Source organism: Malaclemys terrapin, chromosome 6 (genome assembly GCF_027887155.1).
Source record: "Malaclemys terrapin pileata isolate rMalTer1 chromosome 6, rMalTer1.hap1, whole genome shotgun sequence".
NCBI classification, from domain to species: domain Eukaryota; kingdom Metazoa; phylum Chordata; order Testudines; family Emydidae; genus Malaclemys; species Malaclemys terrapin.
The window spans coordinates 38912822-38925812 of record NC_071510.1 but is presented as its reverse complement, the minus strand read 5'-3'; the positions used below and the strand labels follow the sequence as shown (position 1 = coordinate 38925812).

At 42.0% G+C, this 12991-nt stretch overlaps 1 protein-coding gene across 5 annotated transcripts in view; it reads right to left on the bottom strand.

Moving 5' to 3' along the window:
• Positions 1-1632: 1632 nt before the first annotated feature.
• Positions 1633-12991, bottom strand: part of TRPM3 (transient receptor potential cation channel subfamily M member 3) — a 575113-nt gene continuing 563754 nt past the window's right edge. For all 5 annotated transcript variants that reach the window (XM_054032770.1, XM_054032773.1, XM_054032769.1 and 2 more), the window contains 4 exons: positions 11903-12053; positions 10129-10328; positions 9225-9357; positions 1633-3712 (listed from right to left, as the gene is read on the bottom strand). In XM_054032770.1, coding sequence (XP_053888745.1) covers positions 2266-3712; positions 9225-9357; positions 10129-10328; positions 11903-12053 — 1931 coding nt within the window. In that variant the 3' untranslated portion in view covers positions 1633-2265. The remainder of the gene's footprint in view (positions 3713-9224; positions 9358-10128; positions 10329-11902; positions 12054-12991) is intronic.

The following is a 12991-nucleotide window of genomic DNA, read 5'->3' as shown; positions in this document are numbered from 1 at the left end:
TAATTCTTCTTGTACATGCTAATCATATTGATGAAGGTGGAAAAGTCTATGAATAGTTTCAGAAAACATCCTTAAATTAAAAAAGCAATAATGAAAAAGTCTGATTTAGAGAAACCTTAGGAACAGACTGATACAAAACTTGGCACATTTGAAGCAGACTGTTAAACAAAAATGGCATTGTCCTGGGAAAGCTATTGTTTAACAATCAGCCCATCACAAGCACACTTTGTAATTCACCGAGTGACAGGTCAGAAATTGTACCCTTGATCAGTGACACGACAGAAAAGCAGTACATGGACCTCAAGGCAATCGAGTAAACACAAGCTGAGTCTAGCTCACAGAAGGACTGATTTAAAGTAGGAAAAGAAAATAATTTGTGCACTAACAAATAATACATTTTGTGTTTTAAAGTCAACATGTTGCATTTGTTTATTTCACCAACTTTCCACAAAGTGAGTCATTGCTCACAATTTTTCCCACTCTCTTTGCCTCTTCTCGCAGGTCAGATATTTAATTTTGAGGTAGGGCTTTGTTGCCTATCACTCAGACACCCCTGGGATAAATGCCTAGAGATAAATTAGGCTGAGACTTTCAAAGATGCCTCTTGATTTGCATGGCCAACTCCCACTAAAATTAATGGGCATGTGATGCCCCATAGGTAACTCTGAAAATCCCACCCATGTTAACATTAATAATAAAGGACCTGGATCCACATGTATGGTAATTTTTTTAGAGGCTGTTTTATTTTTTAAACGACTGGTCACAGCATTTGCTTCCAAACGTCTCACAATTAAGCTTCCCCTCCCCCCTAAAATGATGTGAAATTGTGATCAAATTATACTTTTAAGGCTCTATTATATGACCAAGAGATGGCTATCATAGAGGTATGAAACACCTTATTAACATAATGAACAAGGTTTTGCACTCAGATGCATAGGAAATATTACTGCTGACTTCATTTGGGGTCCCATATACATAATTGAAGGCAGAATTTTTATTAAAATGCATGTTGTGGTTTGTTCTATCTTGCTATTTAATGGAAGCATACTTGCAACTGATGACTTTTGCTGTTAACACATATCGGCTTTCACTTTGGTGCTTTAGCTTACCTCTAAAATCTTTTTTATTGTTTTGAGATATTCTGCCAAGACCATTTTCCATTAAACAATGGTAATCTGAAATCAGACTGCTTGAGAAACTTTGTATGGTATGTTTTGAGTGTTTAGATACAACTGTCTCAATAAGTAAAATGTTAATGCTTGTGTTGGGTGAATGATGTGAAAAATCAGCAGCTTGACGGTAGAATAGTAAGAAGAACATGGTAGCAATTTGGGAGGGTGGATAACAATTAATGCAAGAAATGGAAATGTTGCAGAGACTAGTGAAAATATAATATCACTCCTGCTCTGCTTTGAGCATCTCAGCCCATTATTCTTACTGTTCCGTGACATCATTTAATTTAGTGAGACAATATATTGATGACAAATGTGGTAAAAAAATAAATATATACTATTCCACTTAATTACATTCATCCTGAGCTTGGCTCAACTGCACCACAATGCCTGTTTAGTACAGGAAACCACCTGACAGTTTTTTTTTTTTTACATAAATTCTTCCTTCATTTACATTGCAATACAAAAGGCAGTTCTTTTTCCTTTCCCATCTTGAAAATATAAACATTTTGTGGCACTAGAATTCAATACAAAAAGAGACAGGTGAACTATATGATTGTTGCCTTGTTTATCTTTACAATGATCAGTTGCAGAAGTGGGGGAGCTTTAGGATTTGCTTATAGCTCATTTCTCTAGACTACAATTATGCTCTTCCTCAGTCATTGCAATGATGGAACTGATGTAAAAAGAAATCAGTTTAGAGTGTCTCATTTGTATGCTTTTCTTTTTGCCAATTTAGCCTTGTGTCCTAGAAATTCATGAATAATTACCAGAAATCCTAGGATGTCTTCTAGTAAAAGGCAGATTTCTGAACCTACTCAAGGCTTCGTGAGGGTGTTTTTTTCTTTCCTTTCTTTTCTTTTTTTAATTTAAGTGTTTATAAAGCTTTCCTCCCTCCCTCTTTCCTTAAGTGCAAATATCAACTCGGTCAGGATCCAGTAACTCAGTGTGCGACAATGAGATTAACAAAGTGCTAACCTGACCAGTGACAGACTCTGACTTTAGTTGACATATCACGTTGTGAGGTTATTTTATTCTGCTAAGGAAAATGGACTGGAGAGCAGATGACTCTTAGACCTCCTGTTATGCATGTCTAGCTGTGCTTGCTTTCAAAGCTAGGGAAAGCGCCTGTTCTAGACAGTCTTCTCATAGACAAGTTGTCTCCTCTACTCTCCGGTCTGGATGACTTACTCCTCTGGAATGGATTTCGTGGGCCCGTTGTGTTACGCTGTCTATCAAGTTTATCACTGATAGAATAGCTTTTCCTTGTGTGTGCATACAACATGCTGGACTCATCTGCTGAGTAACTGTTGGCCCTCTCTATTTTTGGAAGCGGTATGTTGTTGGACAGTGTTCTTGCTGTGCTGCTCTCTTGAGGAGATAAGGAAGCCCCCTTTTTGTCTTTGGCCTCAATATCCTCATTATCAGAGCTTGGGTGACTTAGCTCTGCTTCTCTCTCCGGGTGGCAGCATCCCAAGTCCTCCACTTTGTCTCCATGATTTCCAGGAAAACTGGATCTTTCTGCAATATTCTGGGGAGCGCTGACACACCTGGTGTCTATGCAGTCTGTAATACTTGTGTACTCTGCTGTTTTAACTGGCACCCCAAGGCTGCTGAAATAGCTCCGAGAAGGAGAGAACATAAAACTATGAGACTTCACGATTGGGGTTTCCTCCAGAATAAATGGGGTAGTAGCAAGATAGCGACTGCTTTTAGATCGCTCTAAGGTCTGATACAAAGGAGGGTCTGAATCCCAGAGGTTTTGGCTATCTGTGATATGTGAATAGTCTGAAGAAAACACTCTTGTTTCCATTGTAGAGGTTTCCTCACAATCAATGCTCCTGCCAGAAATTCTGTCACTGGGAATACTGCTAATATACACATTGTTTGCTAGAACAGAAGAGGCTATTTGAGCCTGCAGAGATGGGTCTCCGGTACCAAGTATATTAATTGAACTGTCGAGAGGTTCTATACCAGAATGCAACTCATCCATGGCAGAAACATAAATATCTATGCAAGACGAAGGCCTTCTGGAGTCTGGGGCAATTGACAAAGTGCTTGTAGGGGCTAACGGTACTTTTGCTTCTTTTGATACAGAGTGTGAGCTACTCGCTCGATGCAGGCTCACAGACTTTTCTTTAAAAATATTTTCCAACCTTTCTAACCCACATTTGTCTTTCATATTCACTGCATAAAAAGAGTGGCTTCGCAGGCGGGGCGTGACAGTAGGAGAGGTTGGGGATATTGACTCCTCTCCTGCAGGATCTATACTCTCTTGAAGCTTGTAAGTGTTCCCTTCCTGGCTATTGAAGCTGCTCTGTCTCACAATGTAGGCTGCATCTGTGCAGTCTGAGGAGGTTCTAGATCGTATCTTGGTAGTTTCCCCTCTCTCTATACCAGTCAGCTTGTCTAAGGCTGCAGCCATTCGTCCTATCATATCCTCCAGCTGAGCAAGCCTGACATCTACAGTCTGAAGGGAAGCCTTCATACAATGTTCTCGTTCGTTCACCTCCTCCAGGCGCATGGCCATGTTCTCTACCCTTCAAAAGAAGAATGCATGGGTTATATGCAGGGAAATGATTATTGGTGTCCATTTATTAACCTGCCAAAATGTATGGGAACAAATAGGGCTTAAAAAGTCCAGGCCAAATCCTCTGTTCTATTCTAATTTTTATACCACCCCATCTGCTGTAAAGCACAGTTAAGGATGGATTAAGTGGCCAAAATGATTTCCCTTTTATAGGAAACTGCAGTAATGGTGTAGAACCAGAATAACCAGTTCTATGCTACCCACTTGTAGGCCTTGATGTAGGGTGATGGCAGGAGGAATGAGGTGGTGCTCTGCTTTGGCAAGCCCCAGCTGCCAGAACTGCTGCTTTGGGTGCTGTTGCAGATGGACAAAATTTAGGGGCAGAGATGAGGTTGCTATAAATTGTGCCATAGGCCAAACTGGGATATGGCTGGCTCCTGGATTAAGGCTGTGGGTGTGAAAGTGGAATACAACCAACTTTTGCCCCTGTCCCTCCTTGGGTTTTTGCTAAGTAGAATTTATACAGGTCTAAGGATATAGTCTAATTGCTTTGCAGTTTATTTTTAGATGATGAGATAAAATGACTGTTTTATCAGTTATCTTTAAATACTTTAGATTCAATACAATAGACCCATACACAGGCGCTGACTTCCCCTCTGCCCGGTGGGTGCTCGACCCCTTTAGCCCCACCCCTGCCCTGCCCCCTTCCCCGCTCCCATTCCACCCCCTTCCCCCAAGTCCCCGCCCCTGCCCCACCTCCTCCCCTGAGTGCACCGTGTCCCCGCTCCTCCCCCTCCCTCCCGGAAAGTCCTAAGCGCCACCAAACAGATGTTAGGCAGTGGAGCGGTGGGAAGCGCTGGGAGGGTAGGGGAGGAGTGGGGACGCGGCATGTTGGGGAAGGAGGGAGAAGGAGGTGAGAGCTTGGCTGCCGGTGGGTGCGGAGCATCCACTAATTTTTCCCCAGGGGTGCTCCAGCCCCGGAGCACCCCCGGAGTCGGCATCTGTGGATCCATAGAAATTAGAGGTGGAAAACACTGCATAAATGGGGTCTGGATTGCACCCCAGTTTAATGGGCATGCAGAGTGGGCAAAATTTTAGTTTCAGAAGTCTTATCTGAAAGAGTAACACCAGTAAACTGTTGTTCAGTACTATATAGACTTGGAAAGATGAATGGCTAAATAAACACTGCTGAGATTTGAAGCTGTGGTTTGGAGGAACATCACTCTTCCCAAGTTGTTTTTTGACCACTAAACCACCCCTTCTAGTCAAAGGAAACAAAAACGTTTGGAGAAAAAGGCCTAACCCACTTCAAGCACAAGATATAATCTCATAATAGAGAATATTCAAACTACCAATTCCTATTGGAATCCGGGAGAATTTTGCCATATAATTTAATTTAACAATTTAACAAAAAGTTCTGGTTTTAAAATGCAAGTTTTATATACTTCTTAGCCAATGACAATGCACTAGCACACATTCAACCTTTAAAATAACTGTTCTATGATGACATATCTAACTTTGAAATTTAGGGATACAGAAGGTACTGAACAAGTGGAAATTCTGATCCCATTGAGGTCAACGGGATTTTTGCCATTGATTTTAATGGAAGGCTCTGGAATGAAGCATGCAATTAGAGTCAGTTTGTAGACAGCCAGTGTATGGTAAGGCGGAGTGAGTTGTGCCTCTTTGTTTTAGGGAGTAGCCTGGTGTTTTTCTCTCGATTGTTTAGGTTCTTGTGTGTTATTGTTCTGAATTCTAGGAAATAAAGTAGTGTTACGTTGCAGCCTTCCAGCAAGAGTATTTATGTTTTTGTATAATTTCTCTGTGTGTATGCTGATGCATAACAGTAGGGACCATGTCTGAATACATATTTGTGCACCAGTTAATACATTCTGGTCCCAATCTTGATTGGAGCCTTTGGATGCTACAGTCAGAGATAATGCTTTCTATTTAGCTAACTGCCTGGAGTCACTGGCTCAAGCCACCTGGTGTTGCTGCTCACCTTCCCAAATGTTCCTCTGCTCCCCCCAGGGGGTGGGGTGAACCACAGTTTTAAAACGTCTATTTTAGATCCAGAGGCAAGGCGTGGGATGGTCACATGTTGCCCTCCCCCCATCAGCAGTCATGCAGGGCCTCTGGTTACAGTAATAATTAATTTTAAATATTTTGAGAAGAAAGATAGCCCAGTAGTTAAGGATTCAGCTTGGGATGTGGGACGCCATGCGTCAAGCTCCTACGCTTTCTGTGGGACCTTGGGCAAATCATTTAAGGACAGATTTTTAAAAATAATCTTTGGAAGTTAGGTGATACTTTCAACAAGCTAAACCTAATAGCTTAAGCACTATTAAGGTATGATCCTCATCTTTTTGGAGTCAATGGCAGGTTTTTCCATTGGCTTCAAGACAGGACTTGACTGTTAATTAGGAAGGAATATTTTCAGGGTGGACTGATATGATGGCTGCATATAGTTTAAGAAAAATAATTTAACCTTATGTAAATATATAATGCTATGCTGATTGAAATGAGCTGCTGACTGTAATATATTGTTTATGAAAGAAGGATTCCAAAGAGAATGGGTTGTAACTCTTCTACAATAGAAAGTCCATGTAAAAATATATCAATCCCACCTTGCTCTCCCCCATGGTCTCCAGGAGATTGAACAAGGCTTGCCTTTCTAGTTAGCATAATGAGAAGAACCACCTTACAGCTTGTGTTATTTTTCATTTTCATCTCCTGAAGTGTGTATTATTAACACATAGATACTATTGTAATGAATGCCTACTAAGTAGGTAGATAGATACTTTTCTAAGTTATTTGACTGGTGTGCCCCATGAACATTTGGGATTACTAAAATCTTGTTTTATGTTTTTTTTCATGTTCAGTTTTTCATTATAGGATGCTATGACAAACTGGTCAGAGTAGGAAAGATTCTACACATAGACCAAGTTTGAACTCCTTTGTGGTGTGTTTTATTGTAAATCAGAATACTAAATATAAAGCATGTCCACTCAAACACAAATGCCAGAGGGCTTTCCCCTCAGCCACAGCCTAAGGTAAAGGTGTAAGTTGTTGCTTGATTCAGAGAAGGCTGAAGCAAAAGACCAAGGCTCTGATCCAGGAAACACTTAAGCACATGTATAACTCCCACCCCAGTTCTTTTCTCAATTTCTTCTCTCTTCCTAGAGATTGTTTCCCCTGATTCTCACTGCAAGACTCAGTCCTGCTCTCACATTCCCCCACCAACTCCTCACAATGCATCTCCTCTTATAGTATTGTTGAGGAAGTTCGTTCATTCATTCCCCATAACTAGCCTGCCTGCACCTATGACATGTAACTATTGTCCTTTCTCAAGCTAGGCCACAGAACAGACTGTGTAAACCCAAAATGTTCAATAGGATGTTTAAGAAGCAAAGGCATCAATCCTGAATGAGGTGTACAGCACACGTGAGCAATGATGCTCAACAGAGTCTGACTGGGGCCTGATCCTGAGCCATCTAGCCTATGTGCAAGTCAGGACAGCAGATCTGACTTACACCACTAGCATACAGTCCTGTAGGGATTTTACACCACTGTAGGACTGGGCATAGCAGAGTTCTGCTGTGTCACTCATATGCCCCCCTCCCCCTCACGCTAGGGGTTGGAGAGGGAGGAGTGGTTTATTCAGGAGGTGGTAGAGCTGCCTTCTTTCTGCTTCTTGCTGGGAGAGAGTTCCCTAACTCAGGAGGAATTTTCCACAGGCCTCTCTGGCTGATTCACGTCCACTTTATGGCACACAAAGTAGATTTAGTGGACTCGACAACCTTGCCTATAATTTAAGTTTTTAATGGATGTAATGCTCTATGTATTCTGCTACAGAATGATGATCAGGTACTGTGATAGAAAAGTGAGAGGGTGTGTAAGAACATACAGCTTCTGTGTCCTGCCACTATTAACGATTTCTAATGAGATGGCCCTGAATTATGTAGCTTGGATCTGGAGCGAGTTTTGAACATTCCTTAGTTTGGGGAAAGAGTAGAGGGATTATATTTATGTTTCTGGGTCAGAACAATTGGATAGAGTCTGGGTCCAGATCCAAACTTTCCCAGCTATATTGAACACAGGGAATGGGCTGGGGCAGATCTGTGGTTGGTCCGAAATATTTATTGAGAACAATGCCTTGACTCAATAGACATGATCTGTGATGGGGAGCTCAAACCTAACTAAATTGCTCAGATACAGTGGTTATGAGGGCTACATAAACACCCATTTAAACAGAGAGAGAAGAGAGAGATCTGAGAACTATGTTGGGAATTTGCCAGGAACCTGAGGCTGCACAGAATTTACATAAAATGGAGTTGATTGCAGTTACCTTCATCTTTAATACAGAGAGAGTGAGTCCATAAACTCTATGGGTGAAATTCTGTAAATGGCAAAACTCCCATTGCACTCCACAGGTCCAGACATCCAGTGCTCTTGACCACTCTAAGTGGGCTATGCCTCAGAGCTAAAGTTACAGGTTGCCTTAAAGAACCTAATAGCCATATTGGGCCTCCAGGTTATATTTTGACCACCTGTGTTCCAGGGCTATGATTTTAATAACTTGGATATAAGAAGAATGCATGGATTTGTTATTTTCTAGCTGAGCTGGTTAAATGTTTCATAGTTTCAAAATCTGGATGAAAATTTGTAGTAAAAAAATTTGAACGTTTTCCAACCAGCTGCATTTTCTAGGCTGTGAAGAATAATTTAAAAAGTAGCCTCAAGCAGTTCCCTTACCAAGAAGAGGAAGAAAGAGTAGCACTGGTAACAGGAACACATTTAAAGATACCTACTATATAGAACACGGGTGGGCAAACTTTATGGCCTGAGGGCCACATCTGGGTATGGAAATTGTATGGCGGACCATGAATGCTCATGAAATTGGGGTTGGGGTGCAGGAGTGGGTGAGGAGTTTGGGGTGTAGGAGGGTGCTCTAGGCTGGGACAGAGGGGTTCAGAGTGCGGGAGGGGGCTCTAGGCTGGGGCAGGGGATTTGGGCATGGTGGGGAGGTGAGGGCTTCAGCTGGAGGTGCAGGCTCTGGGGTGGGGCTGGGGATGAGGAGTTTGGGGTGCAGGAGGGTGCTCTGGGCTGGGGCTGAGTAGTTCGGAGGGCAGGAAGGGGATCAGGGCAGGGGCATAGGGGGTTGGGGCCCGGGAGGAGGTCAGGGGTGCAGGCTCCAGGTGGCGCTTACCTCAAGCAGCTCCCGGAAGCAGCAGCATGTCCCGCCTCCAGCTCTGCGTGCTGCCCTGTCAGCCGGCCAATGGGAACTGCAGGGGTGGCACTTGGGGCGAGGGAAGTGTGTGGAGCCCCCTGGCTGCCCCTACACATAGGAGCCAGAGAGGGACATGCCGCTGCTTCCAGTAACCGTGTGGAGTGTTTGCCGACCCCACTCCCCAATGGTAGCTCAAGGGTCGGATTAAATTGGCGGGTGAGACGGATGTGGCCCACAGTCCATAGTTTACCCACTCCCGATATAGAATGAACCAAACCAAACCAAAAATCACCTTTCAGAAGTGACGCGGATTCTTTCATCATTGGAAGAATTGAATCTATCATCCTTTTCTCTAAAATATTCTTCTATGCACTGCTCCTCAAAGTCATGCACTTTTTTTAGTTCATCTTCAGTTATGAACAGTTCTGTGGGGAATGACAGAAGGAATGTGACACTGACAAAGCACAAATTTATAAGAAACAAAATCCTGATTTTTATTATTGTAGACTGTTGGCGAAACTTTCAAAAGCAGTCTCCAAGGCTGTATCTACATCATACACTTATATGAGAATCAGCTACTAAATGAGCGCACTCAGCCATCAGTCAGGCAAGTAAATATTGTGCACACAAAACTATTGTTGTGAATTTTAGCAGTTGGATGAATGTCACTTTGAAAATGTAGTCCTATCTTTTTTACAAAATCATTATTAGGGTTTAATGAACTAGTTAAAACAAGGAAATAAGGCCTGGACCTTAGCCAAATTTGAACCATTTTTTACTTGGGAAAAGTTTGGGTAAGTTCTCCTATTTCTAACATCTCCCAAACAAAGATCCTTAATTTTACTTAAATTCTTAGCATCTCTGCCTGGTCAGGTGCTGTTTTCAAGACTTTCAAGTCTCAGGGTTCCCTGTTGTCAAGTGGAAGGAAGAAGGGCATGTTTGTATATTGAGCAGTGGTAAGGGAGAGGGGAAAATTGAACACATTGTGTTGGTTTTCTCTAAGGGTGGGAGATACACTGATAAAATTAAATGATTAATTTCAGTTAGTGTTTGTGTGCGTACGTAGTTGTTTCTCACTGAAAAGGTTATTGTAGAGCTGAGTTCAGTTTACATGCCCTGCAAACTCTAAGGACCACCAAATGAATTTGAAAGTCATGCTTTTTATCTACAGGTGTGAGCTGGTTGAACTAACTTACTTAGTCCATAGTCTCTCTCATCTTGGTCACTTTCATGTTTCCGCCATCTGCAGCAGAGGTGTTGAAAAATCATAGTCATGTGGCTGAAAACAATCATAGGAGGTGGTAGGACTGGCCTTTCATGAAATGTCATGATTAATTGATACCTCTGAAATTTCCACACTTGGTTGGATATAGATTTGACTTCAAAAAATGTGTTGCTAAAAGAAAAGAGGGGGAGGGGGGAAAAGGAAAATAAAGTGAGATTGAAACCATCCTTGGGTATTTCCCCACATGATAATACTATACCTAGTTAGACAGATTTCACATAGTGTCAAAGGCCGTCATAAAAAACAGGACAAGATTAACTGTTATCTCCTCAAGAAAGCACAATGCCTGTACCAGTAGTTTCAATGATATGCTGGTTATGAATGACAGAATATCAATACTTAACACTTCACAAGCAGTTAGGCTCATGAGGTGGGTAAGTATTATTATCCACATTTTATGTATGGATAAAATGAGGCAATGAAGGATTAAGTGTACATATGCCATAGTTGAGATTAGAACGCAGAACTTCCTTGCCCTCAGTCCAAATGGATCTCTGTAGTTTGGATACCATAAATTCTAAAGAACTGCACAGCCACCACATACCCTGGAGACGGGGCTGGAGCTACACCAAATAGTGCCCAAGGTGAGGAGTGTCTTCAGTGCCCACCCCCATTTGTTACACTTTTGAATACCTTATTTTTTATTGCATTTGTAGCCCATTTCATGATTTTGATGCACAATTTGCATGCATGATTTATCCCTATCATAGAAGAGGATAAATTTGTATGCTAGGATCTATAAAACTGTATTTTATTCATGTCATATATAAGCCAATTAAAAAAATGTATTTCCTCTAAGCTTGTAGAAACTTTTTAATTTTAAGAATAACTGCAATGTACTAACATTAATACCTGAAACATTTTACTTCAGACATTCTATTTTCTCTTTTGTTGCTAACAACAAAAACAGCACCCCAAGCCCGGCGTCCCCCAAGCCCGACATCCCAAGGCAGTCACCTGAGTCGCCTGCCCCTAAATCCAGCCCTGCCTGGAGACAATCTATTCTGTCACTCCCACACATAATAAATCTCCCCTGAAACTGATTCCAAACCCCAGTCTACAGCACAACATTCTGCAAAGGCCTCCATGCTGGCCAAATCATCATAGTGACCCAATGAACTTTGGATGGAATATAGGGATCCCATGGGTTCATCAAAAGCATGTCATATAAGGTCTCTAAGGGTACGTCTACACTTACTTCCTGGTTCGGCGGCAGGCAATCGATCTTCTGGGATCGATCCCGGAAGTGCTCGCCGTCGACGCCGGTACTCCAGCTCGGCGAGAGGAGTACGCGGCATCGACGGGGGAGCCTGCCTGCCGCGTCTGGACCCGCGGTAAGTTCGGACTAAGGTGCTTCGAATTCAGCTACGTTATTAACGTAGCTGAATTTGCGTACCTTAGTCCGAAGTGGGGGGTTAGTGTGGACCAGGCCTAATTAAAGCCTGTATCACACTGGTCATCATAACCATTGCAAAATGTATGTATGGATGTTGTATAAGGAGTTGTGTGTGTATATACTGTACTTAAAATTATGTTCTTAAGGTCTGTGATTAGGGACTGGTCACCAGAAAGGTGAAAAGTAGGTTTTCTTTCAGGTGATGGCGAGAGCCTCACAACCCAAGGGATCTCAGGGAAACATCACAATCATAACTCCCTGAATCCACATGCATCAGTGTGCCACTCACTTAAAAACAGCAATGAGGAGGTTCACCAAAAGGATATTTGCAACCAAGAGGTAGCATGCCATGATGGCTGGAACGATCCATGCTCCTGTCTTGCAGGGGGGCAGCTGGATTATTTTGCCATCCTCTCTGGTTTCATTCTGGCCGCAGGGAGCTGGGAAGAAACAGTATAAAACAAACAAATGAGAATGAAACCTACAAAAGCATTTAAATATTTATGAAGAAGGTTTCTCCACCCCCCCCCCCACAAAAAAAAAAACTTCCAAAGCAAAGTGGGATGATGCTTCCCCAAGAGGTTTATTATGCACTTGCCTCATGCTGTGATCAAACACTTGTCAAATTCACTACAGATTATACAAGCTACTGCTCTTGATATTGAACGCTCTTCTGTTAGCAGCATCACGATTTTCCCTGAGAAATTTCAGGAAATCTATATAGTTTGAGTGATTTTAGTTGCAACTGCCTGTCCCTCATTGACCTGTCAAGCTGCTTCTGAAATAGTGCTATGTACTGGTGGTAATTAGAGGTTTTCATGTGAAGTGAACAAAATGCTTATTCCTATGAGCTAACATTTATTTTCTATTGGGAATAAATATTTAGGCTTTTGCTAATTGATAGAAGGGACTGCAAATCAATAACACAAAGGTAATATATGAAATTATTTGGCCATTGCAGTACACAAGAATCTAAGAACCACCATGGAAAATGTTTGTAATGACTCTGCTATAAAGGACTTTTGGCTGCCTGCCTAGAATAATGCAGGAAACAATCAAGTATTTATTGCACCAGGTATAGAAACATGGAGGCAGTGGAGCTGCCCCCTGTTTATTTTTTGAACGATTTAGATTCAAATACACTCTGTACTCATTTTTTGGAAGTAGGGGGAGGAGGGATAAAATATTACTTTTTAAGTTCTCTGACAATATTTTGGCCAGAGACTCCCATTTATAAGTGTGAGTTCAGTTAATAACTCTGGTTGGCCTTTTGGTCTCAAGCGATCTATATAGTCTGTCTAACCCATTGCCTTATTCATAGCACCCTGCCTTATTCAGATCAGCTTTTAATGATGACAATGTCAAAAAATAAGTGTCC